Source organism: Anser cygnoides, chromosome 8 (genome assembly GCF_040182565.1).
Source record: "Anser cygnoides isolate HZ-2024a breed goose chromosome 8, Taihu_goose_T2T_genome, whole genome shotgun sequence".
NCBI classification, from domain to species: domain Eukaryota; kingdom Metazoa; phylum Chordata; class Aves; order Anseriformes; family Anatidae; genus Anser; species Anser cygnoides.
In genome coordinates, this window is record NC_089880.1 from 3,594,537 (window position 1) to 3,619,415 (window position 24,879).

Genomic DNA, 24,879 nt, shown 5'->3' on the forward strand with positions numbered 1-24,879 from the left:
TTCTTGCTAATTTCAATGAGCATTGCAAACGAAAGTGACACAGGAAGATACTGCGGAAAGTTTGCATTTGCAACCTGAGAACAATGCAAACACCAGTCTGTTTCAAAATCCACCTTCCCTATCACGTAGTGCTGCTGCTGCTACCAACACGTGGCCCCACAACACCACTTCGTTCTTTGGATGAGTCATACTTACCCACAAACGCAAAACAATACTCCCAGAAATAGCGTGTTAAAAAAAATAAATAAATAAATGAGCGAAGTACTCAAAAGCCTTTACTGTTGAAATCAAACTTTTGTAATAAAAAATGAACTTCAACACTTAAGGAAAAATCCCAGGTCTGCCACCCTGAAAACCCTGAGCCGATAAAACAGACAGTACCCATTCCCTGACACAGCGCCTCCCTAATTTCCAGGAGGACTTGGACAAGTTTGTTCTTCCCGTCCGTTCCACAGTTCAGTTTTGTCAGTGTAAGACCATTTCTGGCCATTAGCCACGGTTTGAGGAGCAGCTCGGTTAGGACAGGGAGTGGGCACAAGAACTGCTAACAGGAGTCAGCCCACTGCTGCGTGTGCCGGTCCCTCCGTGAGCTGCGGCTGCTCCCCCAGACCTGGTGCTTCAACCTGCACGGCATGCCACGGCAACAAGTTGCGCCGGGCTGGAGAGAAACCTCGAGATGAGTCGGTGCGCTGCCACTTGGTCCTCCTGGACTCCCCAAAGCCGCTGAAACTTACAGCCAGGCAGGGCCGGACCGAAGCCGCCCCATGTCGCCACCGGCCGCGGCAGCGGCACAGCGCAGGTGACAGCGGTCACCGCTGAGCCTGGCCAAAAGCCCCAGGGCCGGGGGCGCTGACAGCCGCTGGCAGCGAGGGCGCTGCCGGGGGGCGAAGCCGAGGCCGCCCCCTGCGCCCAGCTGGGCCCCCCCGAAGCCTCCTCAGCATCCCCCGAGCTGCTCCGCCCCGCTGGGACCCTGCCCGGGCGGCGGGGCTGCGGCTGACCCCGTCCCGGGGACACGGGGCTCGGCCGAGCTGGAGGGGAGGGATGGGGAGGGGAACGGAGGCCCGGGGGCGGCGAGGAGGAGGGGAGACACCGCCCCCACACGCCCCTCTCCGGGGCGACGCCTGGGAGCCTCTCGCAGCCCCAAGCGGCTCCCGGAAGGGACGCCGGCCCCCGGACAAGGGCCAAGGCTGCCCGGTGCCGGGGCTGCCCTCGGGGCACGGCGGCGCGGAGCCCCCGGCCGCCGCAGCCAAAACTTTGCCGGGCGCCGCCGCCGGGCTGAGCCCCCTCCCCGCCAGCCGCACGTCCCGGCGGGACGAGTGGGTACCTCAATGTCCACCGGGTCCCGGCTCAGCACCCGAGCCATGGTGTCCGCACCGCCACCGCCTTCCCCCGGCTCCCCGCAGTCCCGGAGTGGAGCGGAGCGCGGGAGGAGGCGGAGCCGCCAGCCCGGCCTGCAACGCCCAAGTGGGCGGGCGCCCCCCGCCGGGCCCGGGGCCGCCCGGAGGGGTCACGGAGCGGCCCGAGGGGGACCCGCCGCGGGCCCGTAGCCCCGGCCCGGCCCGGCCCGACCCTGCCGCCACGCACCAGGGCTCGGCCCCCAGGCACAGCCCTGCCGCCCTCGGAAGGGAAGCGGAGACGCCGCTAGTCTCCTGCCCGTAGTTTCTCCCCAGGGCCTCCTCCCTGAGGAGACTTGAAAACGCCGCGAGCCAGCGCCACGGCCAGCAGCACCGCTCAGGGACTCGGCTCCTCAAGGCGACCCGGGTGCAGAGGCAGGGCGCTTTTTGGCATGGGGCACAAACCTGCCCCCTCGGTGGCGGTGCTGACCCAGGTTGTCCCCGAAGCTCCTCAGGGGAACCTCAACCTTCCCTCAGCCCCCCTGCTCCCCTGCCAGAGGGAGCGCCCCAAAGGACGGCAGCCAGGTGCTGCGCTCTCTGAAGTCTCCTCTCTCTCAGAGAATGATTGTTTAACACCACAAAGACAATATTTACCATATCTTTGAAACAAACATTCCCACTGCAACATATATACAAAGAAGTCTGTAATTGCTACCTTAAGACAGCAAAAGCAAGTGTTCTCCCTTTGGGAAAACAAGAACACTCAGCAGATCACAGCATCAGTTTCTAGACAGCACTTTCAGGTAGCCCTACCTATGATCCCCAAAAGTACTTTAGAGCTTTTCTCTCCATTTCACAAGAATACAGGAGTTTCAATTACAACCAGTCTTTGATTTTCTTATTTGCAGGTCAAGCAATTTCTTGAATTCTTTCTCTCCCTTCTCCAAAGAGAATTATGGATCTGGCCCTCAGCATGCTTTTTTACAATACTCATTTTATCCAGTTAGCTCTCAAACCTACCCTTCTTTATTATAGTATGAAAAGGATTATTATTTTTTTTAAGAGTTTTCCATTCTTATTTGCTTTATAAAAAAAGAAGACTGAAAAGGTGTAAGTAGCTTTGACACTCGTGTCCCTTTGGGTGCAACAGAAAACAGCTTTGCCTTTCCTCTTTCTTTCATGTCTCTTGAGAGAACGCCTCTCTCAGAAGAGCGTGGATTTTTTTTCCGAATTATATTTTATTTCTTTCTATCTCCATAAATGAGCATTTTTGAGATGCCCAGTGGAGACTGTTTACCTTGTAAGATGTGGAGAAGTAAGGTTGTGGTCTTTTGTGTCTCAAGTGAAAGCTCTTTCCTCAAGTCTCTTCCAGCACTATCATGTAACAATTCTTGCTGATTACAATCACCCATGCAAAGTAGTTAAACTGTTGGCAAGAAAATCAGAAGCAGTGTCCCCTGCATTGCTGAGAACTTATTTGTAACATTTCATTTATATCAACTTTGCTGAGTGGCTCAGTGGTCTCTGGTGCTAGCTAGCTTCCTCAGTGTGTTTGCTCCTGACCTACAGCAGTATTTGGGCAGCTATACAAGTGTATTAGGCCCATGAGTCATTTTCATGAGGAGTATTTTCAGATATAGGAAATACACTGCTTTGTGTCCAACTGTCTACAGCTCACGTTTGCAAACATTTCTTCTAAATACACAGCTATATTAGAAGAGACTAGCAGCAGCCACTGGACTCTAGTTATCCTATGCCCTGCCAGGTTTTAAGCTGTTATGAATAACACCCTTTTGAGAAGCCTTCACTTCTTTGGGAAGATATCACAGCCATTTCCTCTTTAGCTTGCAGGTTATAAGTCCTCCATTACTCCCATGTTACCTACCAAGTCAAGTGGAGCTGGCACCTGTAAGATTGCTGCCCTGTTGAACAGTAACATTTAAATGTCATAGAAGTAGCTTTTTCCCCCCTCCAAATGAAGCAGGGGTTATTTGCCAGTGAGTACAGGGTTAGAGAAATGGATTCGGAGGTCTATCCGTACACCTGCCTAACCTCACATTTTGTAGTTCTTGTATACCCTCCCACACATTTCTCCTGGCCTATCTGTAAGCCATGGCATGCAGCCAGCCCGTGTCAGGCTGCTGCAGGTGCCAGCTCCCCCCAGCAGCTCTGGAAGGCTGGCCTTCCCTTGGATCTCTCTTGTGATCTCTGGATTCGCAACTCTGGCAAATAATGCTCTTATCAGCACTGAGCATCTATACAGCTGAACTTTGTTTCAGGAAATAAACGAGCAGAAAAATGGAGGCATGCACAACATCCATCAGAATACAAGTATTCCCACTTTCCTAAAGCATAAGTTATAAGAAATTTTGAGAAGTGTTACACAGCTTAATATAGCTCGGGCTTTTTCCTGGAGTGCTAAGACTCTGTTTTCCCCTTCCCCTACCCCAGCAGGGCTTTGAATGCGTCAGAAAGAGCATAGGTGCTGAAGACCTAACTTTCACTTCTGGCATGAAATGCTGTTGATGCCTGGTTGAGTTATAGGCTTTTGAAAATTGCCATAAAGCTTTTGTTCCTTGTGCTCTTCAGGTAAAAGTTGTTCACATGCCAAAGAAATAATTGCACGTGAACTTTCTCAGAAAGCCTTCAGGCAGTCACTGCCACCACAGCAGCAACCTCCTGGTGTGGGGAATGGCTGTCTTGCTGGAAGGGCAGAGCAGCCAGCAGTGAGCAAGGCCACGCCCTTCAAACTCAGATGGTTCCAGGAACACAGCCTGCAATCTAAAACAAGAGGTTCCTCCTCCATCAACTGCAGTAGTTAATCTGCAAGTTTAAAGGCTAAACTGTAGCTCTGAAAGTTCAGCATTCAAATTCTGGCAGTGATCTATTAGTGAGCCTAGAGGTCTCAGTGTACTGACATATACAAGTAACTTCCCACTTTTTCCTCAAAAAATGCCCCTAGTTCACATCAGTTCAAGTGTTAGAAAGCCAGGATATTCCAGACTATAATTTGCTGTGCAGTTGGTAACTTAGAACCACTGTACTGTCTTCAATCACACATGATTTTTACTGCAGGCCCAGTCTCATCTCATTGCACATGAAAAGTGATGGTTGCAGTCTCATAGCTAACATCTACCAACACCTGTATGCCTGATTTCGCAACCCAGATTGCTCATCACACTTTAGGAGGTTTGTCTCTCAAATTCATGGGATTTGAGAAAGCCTGCAGTGAGCCCCAGTTGCTGTCTTATACCTTCTTTGAGCATCTATGACAGTGCACGGATTTACACCTCGGTTATTTGCTTCCACTCTGTCTGGCTTGTCAACTTCCATGTTCAGCAGTCTAAAGATGATATATCCCATATGCAAATGGTCCAAGAGAAATTAAATTAACAAAATGCCATGAAGATGACAAGCTTCCTCTGAAGACTCCCTACAGCAACTCAGATGTGAGTTTGATTGCTTCCAAATCACTATTAACATAAAGTTGAAAGAAAGAGCTCCACTGATTCCAGTGTCAGGTTCATCAACCCTGAAGACATCTGCTGCATGTCTTCACTCTACTGTGTCAAGGAAGAAACAAGTGCATCTACTATGTGAAGCTGGAGCGTGAGAGACAAAAGTTTTACTGTACTGTTTTCTGAAAGGTCTGTAAGAGCCATAGACCAACTCTGTCACCATTCACCCTCCTTCATCCTAATCCAATACATTGGGATTGGCATTCAAAAGTTAATTTGAGAAGTCTTGCTTCCACTACCTCTCCTAAATAGCAGTATTTTGGTATTGGGGGACATACAATTACAACTTCATGCATTTCCTTACCAATTTAGCAAAAACGTTCAGCTTAAAACATTCACAGTAATTATTTTGCTTTACTAATCTGCTCTATTACAATTGGGCAGTGCTCTTCAGAAAGGGTAGCTACGCAGAATAACCCAGGGTATGGTACAGTACAGGAGTACAAATGTTCTTAAGCATAGGATATACATAATTATTAATTCTGTTAGGGAGGAAAACCCTGACCTTACTCAGACAGCCTTTGGGCATGGAATTGTAAAGCACAAATAGACGAATAAATAACAAAATGGCCACCATGTGAGCTTTGATAAGTGTCCAAATGCATTTTAAACTAAGATGAACTGTTCTTTAGTGAGACCACTAATTTATTCCAGCCATCTGTGGCAGAGTAAACAAAAGCTTGTCTCCCTAAACTGCTTTATAATTTTATTTTTAATGTAGCAAGGACTACAAGTTTCAACATCATTATCTTGGGGAAAAAAATTAAGCAAAAAGAACCCACATTTTCACACCACAAACATCTTTTGATAGTCACTATCATGCAATTCAAAGAAATATTAAAAAGTAAAACTTGTTTCTGGCATAGCATAATGTTTTCCTTTTTAAATGCCACCAAATGTTTCTTTAGGATATTTTAGGGGATAGAAAAATCTGGCTTTTTTCTTCACTCTCCAGTGATGACATCTGTAGACAAATCCAATATTTATTACTAAGCTTGAGAACTGCTAAGTCAATGACCTGGGTTTGCACTGATCCAAGAGCCTTTTCTCCACAGGCACCTCATTCTTTTCAGTCCCCTAATGTGCTTCACATGTTGCTGGACCTTAGCTAGGTAGAATAGTCAGACAATCCCAGCATTTATAAGCTAAAACATATTTACATTTAATGTGAGTCTTTCCTGGAGAAAAGCTCTTAGAGATCTCAGATAAAGATGGGACTTGGGGGCATTCACCTTTTTCCTCCCTACATCTACAGTACTTTACAGGAAGAGTATGCTGGAGATCATTTTAGAGAAACTGAATAGCTGTTCAGTTACATCAGACCAGATTATTCTTTATGGACAAAAAATGAAATTCACTACAGAATCTTAAATTTTGGAATAATTGAGTTTACAATGACACATCCTATTGTGGTGCCGGGGGTGTGACATTTGTCTCCTTCAATCCTGGGTGTTAAAAGCAAAGGCTGCTATTTTCCACACCTCTGGGATAAGAAGAGCATAAAACAAGCTTTGTTTTGGAGGATCAAATCATTTGCAATGAGGCCCAATACACTGTGTTATTTTTATCTTCTACATCCAACAGGTTTCTGACAAGGGTCAGGTCTGCCTATCAAGTGAGACCTGGTTCAGAACCAGTTCATTGTGCAGAAGTATGACAATGATATTGAGTTCTCCTGGGATGTGAAAGTCCCTGTTGATTCCAACCAGCTGGCTCTTGTTCCAGCTGGCCTTGCAACCCTCACTTCCCCTTGCAGAGGTTTCTAAGTCTCCAATAAATCAGACTAGAAAGCCATTAGAGAAAAGGCTTACTACATACCTAACTTCTGGCAACAGCGGATACTTCTCCATTCAGTTATTAGAGATGGTGACTTACTGCATAGCTTATGACCATGTAAAAGTAACTACTACTGTGCTTAGTTTTAAAGGGAAGCATGCAGTGAGAGAAGAGTCAGTCTCTAAAATATACAACTCAAAAAGTGTATTCACTGAGCTATTAGTATTTCAATTTTTCCAGCAATGGCAGGAGCATCAACATGAGATTTAAAAAAATAAACAAGGTAAAAACTGGCCTTTTGAATTATTTAGAAAGGCTTTAGTATTTACTACCAGTCTCTATAGTTGCAGCATAACTGGTTTCAACTTTGACAGCTTTTCAAATGGCTCATGAAATGAACATTTGACAAATAAATCAGCTATTTTCTCAAGTGATTACTATTCTGTCAAGAAAAATTACCACCAAATTAACATTCCTGAAACAAAAACTGATAGTGTTTAGATTTTTCTTATTTAGTTCAAAAGAACAGGTTTGTAATTTCCTAAAGGGACACTGAACTACTGATATTCTTTTAAGTAACTGCAATTAGTCCTTTGACTTTTCAATACATCCATCCCTATCATGGCTGAAATCTCAACCCTACTTGGCAGTGCCCAATGACCAGCAACAGCAGCTTTAGACTAGGTTAGTATTGTTTTAAAGCTTTCAGCTGTGCCCTGTGACCAAACAAAAGTCTTTGACAATCATTGCACAACTATTAAGTACTGATGAGATGAGCACTGAAAAAAAAAACAGCAGCTACTTGGTACTATATGCTAGTCCCATAGAAAGTCAATTCAGTAGGCACATTTACTAGAGAAATCTTAGTTTTAACGGTAAACTCACAGTTGCCACCTTGCACGATTTCCTAACGTGAGCATTTTCCTTCTCCTTAGCATATATATAAATGCATAACATTCCCAAAGGAGACTGCTTGCACAGAGATGACAATTTACAAGTCACACTAGTTGTTTAGCTGTGTCAGAGCATGTTAGCATTATCTTAAACATCTTCTCATCTAGAGTTATTATTCTACACAAAAATTACAATTTCATTCTTCATGTTACTTAAATACATACTGGACTGCCATTAAGATACTTTTCTCCCTCCGACAGTGCTCTGTGTCAATACTAACCAGGACTCCACACATTTCACCAAGCTCTTTGCATGCCCGAGTTGCTTCCCATAGAGAGTTCCACCTATTTGCAATTGATTTACACTGTCCTGCAACTTCAGCATCTGTGGCCACACAGTAAAAAGTGTGTATTGCTCCTTCTGAAATATTTAAACAGTTTAAAGGCTGCAACCTGAAAGTCATTTTCTGAAAAGAGGCTATACTTTTCTCCATGTCTTTACAGTACTCAGTACAACAGAACTCTACCTATCTTGGATTTTATACAGTATTTGACAGCCTTCAACACTAAACACAGATAAGCAACCTTAGTATTTTGTTTAAGCCAAGTCAAGCAATGATGTATTGTTAGGAAAAAATGGTTCTCTGGTGCTTTACACTGTATAAATAATTGCTGTAAAATAAGGGGGTGCTTGGGATGGAAACATTAAGACAAAGGCCCCAAAACTCCAAGGAAGCTTGTAAAGCAATACCAGGCCCAATGCTTCCTTTGCTAAAGCCCTACAACAACTTTGGCATCTCCCAGTTGTTGAAAAACAACTCCTTATCAGATAGGAGTTAATACACTATCAAAGGCAGCTTACTGTGTTAGAATTTGTGTTCTCACACGCTGTGAATGCACATTTCACTTAGTTGTCAATTAGTATTTAATTACTGCTCATAACCTTTTAACCAGACCCACTAAAATATGTTAAGATGCACAAAAAAACATAAGGATCCACTCTAATGTGCACATTTGGCTCCCATTAATCATAAGAGATAGAGCTTGCTAGGAAGGTATATGTGCATAAACACATGCACCTGTGTATATACACACAAAACCACACAGACTTCTACTGTGGATATTTTCTTATTGGAAGCTGGAATGTCAACCAACCAATATTTATTCATCAGTAACCCGAATAAGTCTATATCTGTCCTTTCACCAAGGTAGAGAAATGCAGATATAAGAGAATAATCATTATTACCTTATGTTATATTCAGTTACACATGATAACTTGACTTCTCATTTTAGGCCATTACCCTTTTTGCTCTGTAGCTTCTAGTGAGTAAAAAAGGGCAAAACCTTGACTAAGTTTCCTATAGGAGAATTCAAGTAAATTTATCTTTCCTACCTTGCTACAGAGCTGATTTGTACCCAGGACCTTTTCAACTGCTGTTTCCTGACTTCCACTTTCAGGTATTGCATGTGGCTGTAACTCTTTACTGCTGATGTAAGATAATGGATAGAAACGAGCCACAGCCTTGATAGTTGACTGGAGAAGTGATGCTCAGGTAATATGATCAACCTCTGAGTGCATCCCTATGTCCTTGCTAAAATTCTAGGTTGATGGCAAGCTAGTCATCTGTCTTGAACTGTTCTGAGCAAATTTCAGAAGATTATTTCACCATTTCAGAAATAGCTAACTTCACAATTGCCATAGTTATTGCCTTGTCAAGGTTGAAATGAACAGGAGAAATTAATTCCAATCCAAGGACCCTGCAAAATATGGACAAGACATTATTTTGCTGCCACCCTAGCTTAAGATAGCAATTGTCAATAGGACAAACAGCCTGCATCATTATTTTCTAATTTAATCAAGGTCATATTAGATCACTACATCAGATCAAGTGGAGTCAATTTGATCAAAAATCTTTGAGTTAAAACAGTTTCCTTCTGGAAACTAACCCCTTATGACAAGCTTTGTCCAATGTAAACCACGTTATTTCCACTGGAAATGACTACTGCTATAGAAGATACACCACATTTAAAAGAAATACTCTCACACAAAACAAGACTGGATTGTAAATAAAATAAGACTCTGATCTCATGCCTAAAATTTTTGAATCTGTTTGAAATCCACAATTTAAGTTTTGTTTTTGTTTCCTCCAAAATCAGTTCTTCTACCATTCTGTTCTTTACCTACTGTTAGCATCCGTAATGCCAGTCAACCTTATAAAAGATTTGTAAAAGTGTGGGTGAAGGGCATTTGTCTTAATTATCACACTGTTTTTTACATTTCCCTCCCCCCCCATGTATTATATTTGAAGTCTCACACAGGAAAACTTTCATGGAAAACTGAAACGTATGCTTAACATAAAATTACTGTATTGTTCTGGGTGCTATTTACCTCATGCACAGTCAGATATTCAAAAGATGCATATCATGGTGCTTGTGGAACTGTCTACTTCTTACACAAATGAGCATCAAAGTAAAAGATTTGGGGTTTTGTTGGTGATCTGGGTATTTTGTGTCTTGTCTTTTCTTTGTTTTAAACATTATGTGCAGCAGAGCTCCTTCCTCAAGTTTGTCACTTTTCACCAATTATCACTTTTTTTGTGGTAGCACCTACACATCCAAGATTTTATTCTAACTGCAAAATAATCTCTTACCATGGAAAGTTTTGACTGAACTGCATTCAACCTTCCTGCAGAAGTACCTGCAGTTAGCTGGACTACAACCACAACAGCTTACTTGGAATGCGTGATTTCCACCTGGCTTGACTCATGGAGAAAAAGAGGAGGACAGAAAGTCTTTTTAGCCCACACTGCAAGTTCCTGCTTCAAACATTACAAAAACTTGAAGGATCCCTCCCACATGCCTCAACACCTATATTGATAGCTTCTATAGCCAAAACATTTTTTAAAGCTTGTCAAATACTGACGATGAGATTGTATATATATGCACACTTGTCATTTCACACTTATTGACAGTAGGGAACCTATATCACTGTCAGTGGGTACATTCATTGTAAACCTGAAATGATCATAATATTATAGGATGTAAAAGGTTTTATTTTTCCCCTCAGTCACAGAAGAAATTAATCATCATCATATAAATAAAGCTATTGTAAATACCAAAGTCATGGAGCTATGGCAATTAAGATTGACTAAGGAGCTCCCCCCCGCACACAGCCAGACCTGCAGTTGAACTACATTGTAACAGACTGGCTGGCCCATCTGTTTGTTATGCTTGTTTGTTATTCTCCCATCATATACTTAAACTGTCAACTCTGTTTTTGGGTTATATGCTTTGCAAGTACATACCAGTCATTTAAAAATGAGGCAGGGGCCCACCATTAAAGCCATGGTAACAGAATCTGCCTTGGATCTGATGTTACACTGCTTGAGTAATGTGATACTGAGGAATTGCTACGCACTACAGATGTAGGTTGTGATCCTGCAAGGGACAAGCCTTAGAATCAGCAGGATGCATTTGAGAGGATGCAGAGTCATACAGAGGGACATAGCTGGCTTTGCTTCCTCCAGTAAGGCTTTTGTTCCTTTTAAGTCTGCACCTCCATCTCATACTACTTCCACAGAACAAAATGAAGAGTCAAATATTTCTAGTCTAATAGTCCTAAGCGTAACCTTGAAGTGTTTCTGTAACAGGAATAGTACACTTGGGATAACAACTGCTCTAAGTTCTACATAGATTTGTGAGTTTTGGTAAGCTGTATTATAGGTCCCCTCCTCCCCCCTTCCACCCACCCCTTTAAAGCTTAAATAAAGCACTTTGGAAAAAAAAATCAAAAATGCATAGAATCTCTTCACCAAAACCATATTCAGTTGGAGGAAAATACGGTTTGCAAATTAAGATTTCCATAACTTCATTTAATTTTTGATATGATTTAGGGCTCTGGCTGTGGATTGTGATTTTGAATTTCAAAAGCAGTTATGTTATTCTTGCTATCTACAAACTATGAAAAGTTATATTTTACCACCAAAAATACTGTAATGAACTAGTTCAAGATTTGACAGTCTACACCAATGATTTTGTAATTTCCTTGTGCCCATAGTTGAAGGCATTTTATTTTCAAAGCATATCTAATATTGCAGAAAGTCTGTCTAGGTGTTTGATGATAATTAGTTAGAAAATTAGCCCACTAGAAATGTTATTCATCAAAGTACCATTGAGTCCTGGGAAGATAGCAAACCTTCAGTGGAAAGTTTCTCAGAGGCAAGCTTCTTGGTTATGTTTAAATTATATGAAGTATTGATTAAAGTCAATTAACTTTTGATAACTTAAAAGGTAAACCAAACCATTCACATCTTATTTTAAGGGAACATCTAGGGCCAGGTTCTCCTCAGTTAGGGCTCAATTGTGCTGCTCTTCAGTAGCCTGAGAGGCTGCTATTAAGAACAATGGTTGCTTCTACCCCGTCCCTGCAAGCCTCAAAGCATGGGTGGGGTTTCTCCACAGATGACTCAGTGTCTTCAGCTGTGCCTTCACAGTGCCAGAAGAGGAGGCAAAGGAGAGTGGTGGTAATGCAGTAATCTCAGCATCAGGGGAATGCTGGTGGATTAAAGCTTCTTTTGCAACAACTTTCAGAACTACAGCATGTGCTTTCCATTCTTCAATTTAGAAAGTATTTAATTTCTGTATACTGAAAAATTCTATAAGCCTGGCAGCATCATTATTTGATGTTGTTTCCTGCAGTATTTGTTGTTTCTATCTCAAAATATGGTACATATTCACAAACCAAGGCATTCACTGATGAAACTTTAAGGGATTAATTTTGCCCAGTCATCTATAGCTGCAGTAAAGCCTTACATCTTCCAGTGAGGATGTCTTTAGCTATCCCAAGCCAGGGAGCAAAGAGTTTCTCCTCAGATGAGGAAGCTACTGCATATGACATGAGCCTACTGAGACATCCATCTGCATTAAGATTTCTTGAACCATCTTTCTGGATGGCTAAATAGCCCTTGACTCCACAAGCAGTCATGTCCCATCACCCTCAAGGAGCTGAACTTAAAGGAATACGGTATGTGAAAGGAGTTGAAAATAAACAAGAGCAGCAACTTCTATATCATGAGTGACATTGAAACCGTGCTAACAGTAACTCCTGTAGGCTTTTTAAGTAACTACTGAAATGGTCATTCAGAAGGAAGGATACATCTCCTGCCTTAAGAGCAGTACAATGAACAGACTTTTTAAAACCCAAAACACGTTTTTAGCCTACACATGTTCCTTGCAGCACTTTCTCAGAGTCTAAGCACCCAAGATTGTGACCAGGGAGCCCAAGGTGCTGACATAAGTGTACTCATGGGACAAAGCTGAGCCCACAACAAAAGCTAAGTTTCTATCAGTTTTTCAAGAGACCTTTAAACATTTTGCAGACAAAGCCATGAGAAGACTCTGGACCCATTCTAGTACAGATAATTTCACTGAAGACAGGATCAATTCAGACTGTTTCCTGGTTTTGATTACATTAAAATAGCATGTGTAGTTTCTTCTAGCCCAGCTTTTATCTGAAATTCATTATATCTGAACTTCAAGAATTTGCATTTCTTCCACAGAAGATGACAGCAATATCAAATATAAAAAGTGAAAAGTACTCAAAATGTGAACTTTATTGTCTATATGGGCCAAATATTAATATTGTAACAACATGAGTCTTATTTAAGTAACTGAGCACATGAAGTTTCTACAATACAGATATCACTCTTACTATCAATATACACTCCACAGTAGTCCGTACCCCCCCTTATGCTTTTATAAATTACCTGTACCTCGTGTTCAGAAAACTAATATCCCAAATCAAACTATCTGGTCTCAAGATACATCAGAAACAGCAAGCCATTATATCTACTTGTGCTCTTTGTACCTCTGCACTAACAGAGCAATAGGATATCTTGAAAAGAAAGGGATGTGGGAAGATACATAAATAACGATAGCAAGCCTTATGTTTTTCCTCTAAGTTTCCTTCTAAATTTTTGCTACCAGCTGTCACACCTCCTTTTCCTTTTCCAATTGTGTTTTTACTATCTTTGAAAGTTAGTAAGACCTCTTCTGCCATATCACAGGCTTACCCCCTCAAGGCTGCACATTTCTTTGGCATAAGCTTCTGCCTTTAATAGTCTTGTCCCCTGTTCTGTTATCTCTTCCCCTTGTCTCCATTCTACCTCTCGTTCTTCATCCTCTCTTCTCACTTGCCCTTTTTACCATGTAGAGCTTCTTCTCTTTCAACTGTCATGCCATTAGCAGACTTGTCTTTTCTTATTTCTCTGTGGTGAACTGTTCACATTTGAGTATAAACTCAATCTAGTTTCATTATTTTTCAAACATACTATGGCTGCTTTTGTAACATTTATTTTAGTAATTAATCAGTCTGCAGAACACAAAGCAGACTTTTAAACCAAAGTAAACCTTAAGATGTTAAGAACAGTCACCTTCTGTCTGATTGATCCTGAGTCTTAGGGGATGGTCTGCATCTGTTATAACTTGGAATTATCCTCCTGCTTGGGGAAGGGCCAGACCACTGGAGGAAAAAAAAAAAAAGGAAAAACGTCACAACCAAATATCTCTCTAATAAACATGCTTTGGATGTAACAAAATTAAACTGCAATGCAGGACAGATCAAGGTTCCTTCCACTCAATTTATCTTAGGTAGCTTCACAGTTTCCATGTAATTAGAGAAAAGAGGAAATGTGCTAACAGGAGGAAAATATTTTTCCTTTCCCCACCTCTGTAGATGAGTATTAAGAAGTATTTTTTTCTATATCAAGTTACTCTGTGTTGCATTTCACCTCACATTAACTTAAGTGCTACAGCAGGGTGTGAAGTTAACCTGATGTAACACATCACAATGAACAATTGTTTTTTTTTTTTTTTGCTCCATGGGGAGCTACAAGAGTATGCGCTAAACTGTTGTTAAAAACATAAACTCTCAGCAACTGTGTGCCTGCCTGCCTTCTGATCAGGATAGCTTAGCATCTTTCTTCAAATTACACGTTCAGAAAACAGTAAACTAGCCTTCTAGTAAAAGAAGGATAGTGAAGAAAGCTAAAGTGATTAGGATGTAAAGTTAAGCAGCCAGCACTTCAGTTAAAGGTCAGCCTATCTGTGCCAAAATAGGTGCAAATCAATACTTATTAAGAATTTTGCCCAACATTAGAAAGCAGAACAAGAAAATAAAGCCAAAAGGCAGACTAAAAGGGACTTTCAGATGCAAATAGTGATCTCCATAAGTTAAAAATGAGAACAAATGTGACAAATATGCACTTTCATACAGGGATAATGGTTGGTACAGAGCAGAGCAGGTCACCTTCTTCTCATTCCTCAAAAAGCATAACAGTAAATACTACCAAGCTGAGGGGGGACATACTCTTTTTTTTTTTTTTCCTGTAACCTTTAAGCTATAGGTACCATAGAAATACCATTACAACACAATAATCAAAGATATCAGGAAAGCTGAAAAACTGAAACCCCAGACCCTTAAATCAACAATAAAACTCACCTCTAAACCAGTACTCAAAGTCTAAGATTCCATCAGAAACTAAAGACCTGCGGAAGAGGACCCCAGCATCATGGTGTGGCTTTATTACTCCTTCTAGTGACCCTTCATGTTGGAACAGACTTTCAGGCCAGCAAAGACCTATTATTCCTCACCTTGAGCATTATGAGCTTTGTGCTCCTGCTAGGCATTAACTGATTTCATTGAGAACAGCTGATCTAAAGTTAAACGAATTATTTCCAATTCATCACCATATGGGGGAAGCCTATCAGAAGCAGCATCTGCTTCAAAATGCAGATTTGCTCTAACTTCACCTTCTTCTGGGGTAGAGTAGGTGATATGACAGACAAGGGGCAGGAGCTCCAACCTTTTTTATTTTTGGTAATTTGAGAATTATACAGGAGGAGGAGACAGATCCTGTCCCTCTGTGCTTTCCCTCTACATTCTGCCCTTTGGTCTATGGGACCTTGTCTCAGTGGCTTGCAGGCAGTACAGGGCGCTTGCATGCAATAAGCACAGTACTGCAGCTGAGTATTCCTGACTCATCACCATTAAAGTAAGAGTAGGTAGCATCAGGGTAAATACAGGTAACTGTGAGAGTCTCTACCACTGAGTCTGGTCACCACTGTGCAGTTGTTCCTTATGTATTACTCTTAAGCTCTGTCCCCATAAAGCAGTGGAATAATGTGGATGACAGTACCCCTCCGTGGTTGTACAGATAGAACCTGCTGGCTGTTCCTGCATCTCCTCATGATCTTTGTGCTCATTGTTTATTAAATTAGATGACATGATGGGATCCATCATAATTTATTTCCCCTCCTATGCCCGTATTTCAGCTCTATAAACCACACCTAAAAGCCCATTTGCCATATTCTTAGTACAATAAATATGACTTGTGTGAAAAATCTTTAAGAAGATTTTTCATGAAGAAAAATCTTCATGAAACAACATCAATTATTTTACCTACTGCTTTTTGTAACCTCATAGATTCAGCCACAGTTGCATTTGTATAGCCTGTATACTACAATACCAGAAACGTACTTTTTACTCTTCTTGTTCTCACGGTGTAATAAAAATATGTGATCATTCAAAATTCCATATGTAGACCAGGCAGGCATCCCTTATGAACGTGGTTCTTAGAAGCGAGTTTCGTTTGCATGATACTGCATAATATGGTATTTCATATGCAATTGTCTTTGAGTCTGTGGGATTTCAGAACCACTTTGTTTCGCTTCCCATCCGCCTGTCTCCCAAAAGAGAGCATGCAGCAGGCAATTGGGAAAGTCTTAGTAAATAACTATGAATGGTCCCTTGTGCTACCACGTTCCCTGTATTTTATTTTTTCACTTATAGTTCAGATACACTGTCAAGGAAAGGCACTGTTCTTCTGGTATCTCTGGCATAAACAGAACATGTGAGTTAAGGTTTTCTAACAACTGCTATAAAATGGATTTCTTGAGCAGAATAATGTGTTATCTATGGGTAATTTCCCATGAAAGTAGAGACTATAATTCTGATTAGACATGGATATTATCTTTTCCAGTATGTTTCTGTCAATGCACTGATTCAGCAAACACTTAGACCCCAAGGTCAGGGCTGATCATAAGTCCCATTGATTTCAAAGTTGAATGTTTGCCCAAGATTAAACACAAAGAAGAATGCTTTCTTAAATCAATTTCTTTAAGTCTATACATAAGTGCTCTGTTGAATCATGGCCTAAAATCAGCAACAAATCAGGACAGATAATGAGTTTGGGCCAAATACGTGGGTATATTTAGGTGGCCAAAACTCATAATGAGACAAGGAATTATCTCTGATACTTGGATTTGAACCAAGACCCCCAAAATGTATAAACTACACGTATCTATAACTTGCATTTCTTTTGCAGCTTTTAGCATAAATCTAAACAGTGAGACAGGTTACGTTTGCCTTTACACATTGGGCTGGCCCCTGGTTGCCTTGTGCCATGCGTGTGGGCCTATTTCCCAGAGAAGTCACAACATGAGTGGGAGGAACAGTGCCTGCCCAAGTTTTGTCTTGCTAACGTGGTAGAGAAAATATACCCAAAGTCCACAGCTGGCAAGGGCTCTGGACCCCACAAGCTCAGGGTTGAAATCTTTTCTTCTGTGTAGTGTATTCCAAAAGAAGTTTATTTTGACTTTATATAGAAAGCAAGTGGAAAGTCATCTTAGCAAACACAGGAAATTAAGAGTTTGACAGAGCACAATGTAGATCAAAATGTTTTTAATCATTAACCCCTGTTTTAACTACTACTTGACACATTATCATTATTGTCCTTCTACAAGTCTGTCTTTTGAATGAAATATTAAAAGCAAGTCACAGCTGAATATATATGCAGTCTAGAACGAAAATGGCTTTGAACTATTGGAAATGATTTATTGTCCACATTTCTTTATGAATATTTATTTGCCATAGTGAAAGCAATTCAATAAATTAGTGAATTTGCCATAGTGAAAGCAATTCAATAAAGAGAAAACATGAGGACCAGTTAACTGAACATTTGCATACTCTAACAGTTGAAAATTTGAAGGAAAAATAATATGGTGCAATAGAATAATGTTAATGCCAGCTTTCTCCTATTTCTTGTAGTTAATATGATTCCAAATATGCATGTGTGAGAGCAAAGAGCTAAGACGAAGGCTCTCAGGAATTTATATGCTGAAGAGGAGATACAAATAGCCTACCAATAGGTGTTCCTAACTTTTATGCATTCCAGTTCAGGAGGAAATAGATGTGGTTTTAGCAGTATTTTCAACACCAGGATGGAGTCTATCCTTTTGTTTCCGCACTGCTTCAGGTAGCAGGCTATGAAAGCTTGCTTTTTGCCACAAGCATCCATAACCCAAGTCCTCATCCTGCCAGGGCCAGAGAGCCCTTGCTCCCCAACACTCCTCAGGAAGCAGCAGGTATGCATGCCCATCAAAAGGAGACATGAGCACGCTGAGTATTTTGCCGTGCAAACCCTTTAGTATTTAAGCAAGTGTGCATGGACCAAATACAAGATCACTGTTGCAGCAGAGATACTAATTTCCTGCATTTGCCAGTAGAGGAACAGTTTTTCATGTTATTTGCCCTCATTTCACCCATCTTGAATTAATTCTGTAGACAAAAAGTACTATGTGTTAGACTTGGAGTGAACTTTGTTCCTCAAAGCATCTTAGCGATATTCTGATACCCACTCACAGATGGGTCCTTGACAGATTTTGCTCTGATTTTCATGATTCCTTTTTTCTTTATATCGTTTAAGCAGGATTGTTGCTGCTTGAGAATTCAAATGCAAATGAAGATGTTCACAGACACTGTATCATAAGGAAGCTCAGCTGCTTGGCTTTTAGAGCTCAAAAACTGAATAGTATGTCGCATACAGTATTTGGAAAAGGATACGCTTCACATACAATAATTCTAGAGAAGGATGGTTATAGTAGTGAAACACTTTGGACAAACACATAAAATCTGTGTGCCTCAATTTTCATTTCAGAGCAAGAATGATAATATTTGTTTGTAGTAATAATTATCATTATTATCTACCTGAAAGCTAGCTGTGAGGCTAATTCATTAATATTTTCAAATTACTTCATGATCCTCAACTGGAATTTGCCCTAGAAGTATTAAGTATTATAATTTGCTCTCTATGCCGATTTCATTTTGCTCTGGAGAAAAACACAATGTGTTGCTCTCTTTACATTCGTCTAAATACCACATTCAAAAATCCTAGCTGTTAAGATTTTATAGAAGTTAATAACAGGTATGTTTTACATTACTGTATTTTTTACTTATTTCTCATTCTTTTCTCATAGCATTTTACCCACACCTAGATACCCTGATACCTGCCCTAGGTTTTGTTACTGTTCACACAGATACGTCAGTTGTGTCTTGTGATTGCTACTTATTTACTTGCCTGAATTTGGAGTTGGCAACAGAGCCACGCAAGGGTTCTCTGGTGTCAGAGTTCTCTTGACATACTGTTTTAAATGTATTGTGAGTAATCAGGGAGTGTCTTTAAGTTACACATAGTTAGAAGCTGACACATATTAAATGCCTGATCATATTCTTCCATATCTCAACAATTGTTTCCTTCTGGCAGTTTACCAGGTCCACAATTTACTGGCAAAAATGTATCTGTTTTTCACAACTGGAGATCCCCAGGTCCATTTCCTCTGGTTGTTATCTGTTGGATAGCTAGATGCTAATGGCTAAAATCTGCATCTACAAACATAAAAGCCGCAGGATATGACACTGGTATCTTGTGGTTCCAATCAGCCTCCCAGTATTACAGCACGACTTTTTATTTAATTGCACTTCTACTGAGCTCAGCCTGCTCATGCCATGCTAGCAGTTTCACATTGCATTTTCGCTGCACGTTGCGATGGCTGGAAATGCCAGGCGGCGCGGTGCGTGGGGACGGGGCAGGGCCGAGCCGTGGCCCGGCAGGAGGAGGCAGGCAGGCATCAGCGAGCAGGGCGAAGCCAGCACCGGCACCGCAGGCATCTCTGCTGGACATGGAGCTGGGTCAGGGTCCCAGGGGACGTGGGATGTCGCTCTGTCTGCTGTGGCGGTGCCGAAGTCAGTCAGTGCCAACCATGGGCAGGTCCGAGGCTCACCTGGAAAATCACAGGAATAGATCAAAAGCAGCTTTGCTGTCACACACTCCACCGACAGCTCCCATCCTCCGTGTGTGCCCAGCCCTTTGGGCTCATTCCTCTCCCTAGGAACACCTAAACCATCATCAGCAGGAAATTGTTCTGGTATTTTTTTCTAGCGCTTCAGAAGTGAAGCATATATCAATAGCTCTCACTTTCCAACACTCCCAATAAGAATTAAAACAAATTACTTAAACCAAATTACTAGAGCAGGGCACATTATTTCTTCCCATTAGTTTATGTAGAAAGTAAAAAAAAATGCCTGCAATGTAAAAAGGAGGTGGGAAGAAATAATGAGAAAACAAGTTGTGGCAGGAATAAAACTATTTCTTGCCCATCCTCTTGGCTCTGTCTATGAAGACCTCGACAACAGCCCCAGCTGAGGCTAGTAAGGCGGCGGCCTGCGTCTGGCTGCCCTCACCCACAGGAAGGTCACCGAGCAGCAGACGCACGGGGCTCTGCAGTGGGACCTGGGAGCTTCTGGCGCGGGCAGCATGGCTGCACTGCCGGAGGATCCCCAGGGTTTCACGCGGCCCTACCTTGCAGCGGTGCCCCCGAAGCTGCCGGCTTCAGAAGGTCCCTCAGAGCTCAGCTCTGCTGCTTCCGCGGTGGCCACGCGTGGCGAGGGCCTGTCCAGGAGACGCCAGCTGCAAGGCTGCAACATCGAGACGGGTTGAAACCTCCACCAGCTGTGACCACCCCTGCAGAGCCTGTTTTTACGAACAGGTGCCTAAATCCACCCAGGGGAGCTGCTCTGCCTGGCCCTGCCCACCCGTGGCTCTGGCCTTGGCCCCCCTGCTCCCAAGGCAACACCGTGGCCCCGGCCCTGCCCACGCCCCGTGCTCCCATCAAAATGGGCATCACTTCTGGGTGCTAAAGCCTCGTCTTCACAAATACCACAGGCACTGTGCAAAAACACTGTTCAAAATAGAGGCTTACTGTAATATTGCTATTGTAAAGCTGCCAGCTTTGGTATTCGATAATATGATGACAACAAACCCATGGCTACCAAATTTTACTACCAATCAGAATTCTTACCAATATGTACATGAGATCAAATCCACAATAGCATATCATTTGAAGTTTCTATTAAAAAGTTAAGTCGGGATAACTATAAACTCTTCTGACACTCCTTAATAAAAAATAACAAAAATAAAATAAAATAATATAAAATAAAATAAAATAAAGCTAAAATCTAATGAGATTTTGTGGAAGCATTTTAAAAGGTTGCAACAGCAGTAAAGTCAGCAGGCACCAAACAGCAAAAGGAATTATTTACTGATCAGAAGACAAATCGTTCCTCCCCCAGAGTTTAACCATTTTACATGACAAGTATTTTTAAGGGAGAGGGAAAAAGCAAGAAAAACTCTAAGCCAATGCTGTTCTCATCTATGACATCATGTATGTTCCTTATCAAAGCCTTCACATTCATGTGCAAACTGACTTTTTTTTGCCATTGTGACCAAAACCTACTCCCTCCCTGCCCTCCATCTGTTCAGGCTTCGATTTGAAAGTCACTACCGCACAGGAAGAAAGCCTGAGCCCTCTTGCCTCGGCTGTGGTGTTGGAACCCATTAATATTCTTCTGGCAGGTACCATGACCCTGGTGCCCTTGAACATGCTTGAAAACATAGGGTATTCCTGAGTCTTTGTCCCTGGGAGGATTAACAGGGTTGCCCTGAAGCCAGCCTGAAGGTGTTTTAATAGGTAATACGGGTGGGTTGCACGTCTGACTGCAAGCCTTGCCTCAGGCTGCCCCTGCTCAGCAGCACAGATGCAGCTGTTGAAATTAGGGGATAGAACGTGGCTGGGTGTACGAGTTAGACCCTGAATCCTCAGAATTTGGCAGAGTATTTCCGTCCCCCTGTCAGACAGGTGTCCCAGTCAAAGGGATCTGGGCTGGGGACTTGCTCTGCTTCTGCCGCTGCCGCCTCCACCAGCCCTGAGCCAGTCACTTACTCCTCTCGCCATTCTTCTGGCTCTTCAGCTTATAAACTGTATAAAGAAGGAGACCATGGCTCCATGTGTTTTTGCTGTGCTTGGCATAAGTAGGTCCCAGTCTCATCTGGGTCCTCCGAGTATACCATTGTAAAAGCAAATAGACAGATAAGAGCAGTAACAATGGTTATTTTTTTATATGAACAATAGGATGCTAATGGAGGAAAAGCCTCTCCTCTGAGGTGTTTTTTTATCTGCAAGTGAAGGTCTGTCTTTCCTTGCTCAGCTGGAGAAGATACTGCCTTTGTAAATCAGACAGAACTTATCATATAAAGTGGAACACATCTTTGATTATACTGAATACTATCTTGTCTATAATTTACCCTTGCTGCTGTAAAGGACGCAACATGATTAAACTAAGAAATGATAGACTGAACGTTGTGAGTCAGGATGGAAAAAGGTATTTCCTACCTAAATAGGAAACAATCATCAACAAAACAGTGAAAAAATACAAGAAAATGTTTCTATATACAATAAACAAGCCACCCTGCTGTTGCCTTATATTATATTGTTGCTCTTCTTGCTCAGATTGCTGCAGCAACTTCCCCTGTGGCCTACAACATTCTTTATTTAAAAAAAAAAAAAAACAAAAACACCTACAAACTGTCATGATTTTTAATGAGGTGAATATCTCTCCTCTCCTCCATAAGTGCATATGTTCTGTTGCACGCTCGCGCTGCCAACTCTTCCGTGTTTCACTGGGTGAGTCCAGATTCTCCAGTGACATTTCTCAAATTGTAGATCTCTGCAGTGTATTTTCCTGGAGCTGTTAAAAATATTGCTACTTCACTTAATAACAATGTTTAGCGGTACAGAATATCACTTGTCACTGGGTATACACCAGGTGCTCTGCACAGAGGGAGAGGGGTCATTTTCCCCATTTTACAGACAAGGAAACCAAGGCATTGAATTTGGCAGCGATTCCCCCAAAGCATGCTGCAGAACACGTGACCAGGAGAAGGACCAACATCTCTTCAGCTCACGTTTTGTTCTTCAGCATTTGTTGCTGCTTTTTTTCCTTTGATATTACCACCTGCAATACTTTGTCCCCCCAGCAGCACTGCCCAGAACGGTCACAGCAGAGCCAGCAGTTTTGTGATAACAAATGCAGATACTGCACCAAACAATGAAAATAATTTTCCCAGTTTTGGAATGAGACTTTGCCATGTATGATGTTCAGTAACTTCTATCTTGTCTCTGATGATTTCTGGGTCTGATGCCAAAAACATGATATGTTGCTATCCAAATTAGCATATGATGCAATTTTGTGCTAACATTCAGATTATAAAGTCTGTTTGCTGTTTCCATATAGATGTATCTTGACAAGAACAGCAATTCTATAATAAGCCCAGGATGAAAAGCCCATCAATTGAATTGGTACCACATTACCATGGCAACAATATAATGCTAATGAAATTGTGACTGTTGAACCTTGTTTATGGAACTCTACAAAATGGGCTTCATAAAAGGAGGAATCTTGTTGATTACTAAATGTTTCAAAGCATGATAAAAACCTTATAACCACATGTGCTGCAACTTATTAACCACGTTATCATCCTCATTTGAGATAACACATTGCTGTTTGTAAGAGCAATTGCACTCTCAAAGAAATAAAATTATATTGGAAAATCTGTGCTTCTCCAGCTTTCATGGTGCACCAAGTAAGGACTTGCTCGCCTCCATGCCCTAGCTCACAGTCGATAGGTATAGGTGTGTATCCAGTCATGCAGTCATTACCGCTTGTTTAATCTCTCAAAATCTATAAGTTATATTGCAACTGTAGATATAGCAAACACCTTTTCTGTAAGAAAAACGTGGCTTAGTTTACATCAAAGCATTCCACAGGAATCTGTCCCTCTAGATGACTCCCTGCGCAGCAGAGGCATGGTAGCAGGCATGGTCTCTGGGCTTCCCCTGCCTTTCTCTTTCCCCTTGGAGGTTTACTGCCGCCAGTCTGATGATGCAGAGGCAGGCAGTCACCATCCCAAAGGGACGCCGCTCACCTCACAGCACAGCAGTCCTTGCTGATGGCACCCTGATATCATCTCCTGCTCTTAAGTACAGAAGTACCGATCATTCAGATTCCCTGGCCAGCCACGTCTCTGAGCTGCTTCACCTCCCAGTGTCTGGGGCTCCAACATCCAGTTCTGTACAGCAGAATTGGATTTTTAGCTAATAGATAATCTTTCCCATTGCTTTCACCTGGGAATAAAAAGTATAGTTCACCTCCTGAAGTCCACTTCAGAATTCCTGAAGTCCACTTCAGAATTTGCCAGGTAAATGGAAAAAAAGGGAAGAGCTGGGGAACTGGCAAGCAATGAGGTTGGTGAGGAAGGGAGCTGGAAGCATGTGACAAAAAGATTTTTCTTTATCAGGCTAAGAATACTGTGAAATATCTGCCACAACAGTACTATGCAGATATTTAGCACAGACAGTAGAAGAGCACACTAGCTTTAGTGAAGTCCTGGCCCACACGGCACTGCAGTCAGCATGAATCCTCACCGCATTGCATCTAATGGGCCTTAAATCAGGGCTTTAAAGGGATGCATTTGAAAGCTTCACGTTTCAAACTACTTGGAAAAGGAAGCACTGTCTAACATTTTGTTATGCCCGTGGTTTGTGGGAAAGCAAGGCACTGAATTTCTGAGTTGATCGAAATATAATGTAATGTAATTTAACTTAATATATATTTTGCACTAGCTGACAGTTTTATTAAGCAGAACCAATAATCATCATTATTCAGTGTAATAACCACCTCATTAGAAACGGTCTAATTTTCCCTAATTTTAATTTACCTCTCGGACTAAGCTGTTCTAAAATTACTGAAGTGGTTGCAGTTAAGTTTTGTAAGAATTAAAAGGAAACATAAGTCTTCAGAAAGCTGCTGCTGTCAAAATAGTAATATATCAGAACTTCATGAGAGAAAAAGTACAGAAAATCCAGTTTAGGAAATTATGATACCACCTTTACTTTCTTACTGTCTTTGAAGTAACACTGCTGCACCCTTTTTGCACAAACAATGATCAATTGTTTGATTGCTTGCAAGCTTTGCATGTACTCCACTTTAATAAAGGACCTGGCTAAGGTTCATGCCAAAGAGTGCTGGTAAGGAGGAGCTGACAAGCAGAAATATTTCTTAGAGAGCCAGAGAAGGAGATGAAGACACCGATCAAGTTTCATTATCCTCCAATGAAAATAGGATGT

General features: G+C 41.9%; 1 protein-coding gene and 1 long non-coding RNA gene across 9 annotated transcripts in view; both read right to left on the reverse strand.

Annotated features, from left to right (window-relative positions):
• DPYD (dihydropyrimidine dehydrogenase) overlaps positions 1–15,156 on the reverse strand; it is a 352,519-nt gene extending 337,363 nt beyond the window's left edge. Inside the window, exons 1-2 of one of the 3 annotated variants that reach the window (XM_013186603.3) lie at positions 15,020–15,156; positions 13,953–14,041 (exon numbers count right to left, since the gene is read on the reverse strand). Coding sequence is in view for 2 of the 3 variants with exons in the window: in XM_048067133.2 (XP_047923090.2) it covers positions 1,325–1,363 (39 nt within the window). In the remaining variant the exon portion in view is untranslated. Of the gene's footprint in view, positions 1–1,324; positions 1,507–13,952; positions 14,042–15,019 lie in introns of those variants that run through there. The other 2 variants (XM_048067133.2, XM_067001566.1) reach the window with 2 other exon arrangements.
• A 1,735-nt stretch (positions 15,157–16,891) lies between these two features.
• LOC106039465 (uncharacterized) overlaps positions 16,892–24,879 on the reverse strand; it is a 43,634-nt gene continuing 35,646 nt past the window's right edge. For 2 of the 6 annotated variants that reach the window (XR_007164581.2, XR_010833247.1), the window contains exons 5-6: positions 20,217–20,332; positions 16,945–19,638 (exon numbers count right to left, since the gene is read on the reverse strand). This is a non-coding gene — a long non-coding RNA (uncharacterized lncRNA). Of the gene's footprint in view, positions 19,639–20,216; positions 20,333–24,879 lie in introns of all 6 variants that reach the window. The other 4 variants (XR_010833246.1, XR_010833248.1, XR_007164580.2 and 1 more) reach the window with 4 other exon arrangements.